Source organism: Chaetura pelagica, unplaced genomic scaffold, assembly GCF_000747805.2.
Source record: "Chaetura pelagica isolate M959 unplaced genomic scaffold, ChaPel_1.0 scaffold333, whole genome shotgun sequence".
Taxonomy (NCBI): domain Eukaryota; kingdom Metazoa; phylum Chordata; class Aves; order Apodiformes; family Apodidae; genus Chaetura; species Chaetura pelagica.
This window is the reverse complement of record NW_009952689.1, coordinates 114,410-115,105: the sequence shown is the minus strand read 5'-3', so window position 1 is coordinate 115,105 and position 696 is coordinate 114,410. Positions and strand designations below refer to the sequence as shown.

Below are 696 nucleotides of genomic sequence, written 5' to 3'. Positions count from 1 at the left end.
GCACAGCTCCTCTGCCCACCTCCAGCCTCTGCGGGGCCCAGGGGACCCGTCCCTGGGCACCTGCCCCCAGCGCGGCACAGGTGGGGACATGCCTCCCCCCTCACCAGCCCCCTCAGGGACCCCCTCCCATCCCAGTGGAGCAGCCACAGAGCCCACCCAGCCAGAACCCACAGGGTGGGCTTCTCCAGCCCGGGAGTGCCAGGGCCACCCCAGCCCCCTGCATGGGACACCCGGCCTGGGAGCTGCCCGGAGGGTTCGGGCAGAGGGTCCTTAAAGGTCACTCGTGCAACCGCCTGCGGGGACATCTGCGACCAGATCAGGTTGCTCTGAGCCCTGTCCAACCTGACCTTGAGTGTTTGCAACGATCAACTCACAGACTGGTTTGGGTTTGAAAGGATCTCAAAGCCCATCCAGGGCCACCCCTGTCACGGGCACCAACACCTCCCAGCAGCCCAGGCTGCTCCAAGCCCCATCCAACCCCAACTCTCCAGAGCAGAGCTGCTCCAGCCCTCCCAGCATCTCCGGGGCCTCCTCTGGCCTCTCTCCAACAGCTCCGTGTCCTTCTGGTGTTGGGGACCCCAGAGCTGCTCCCAGCCCTGCAGGGGGGTCTCAGCAGAGCAGAGGGGACAATCCCCTCCCTGGCAACACAGCCCAGGACACGAGTGGGTTCTGGTCTGCCAGCACATGGTGCTGGCT

General features: G+C 66.2%; 1 protein-coding gene across 1 annotated transcript in view; it reads right to left on the bottom strand.

Annotated features, from left to right (window-relative positions):
* The window catches only part of LOC104385372 (tripeptidyl-peptidase 1-like), a 7,547-nt gene extending 7,242 nt beyond the window's left edge, over positions 1-305 (bottom strand). The window contains exon 1 of the mRNA XM_009993814.1: positions 157-305. Within this exon, the coding sequence (XP_009992116.1) occupies positions 157-305 (149 nt within the window). The remainder of the gene's footprint in view (positions 1-156) is intronic.
* Positions 306-696: the final 391 nt, after the last annotated feature.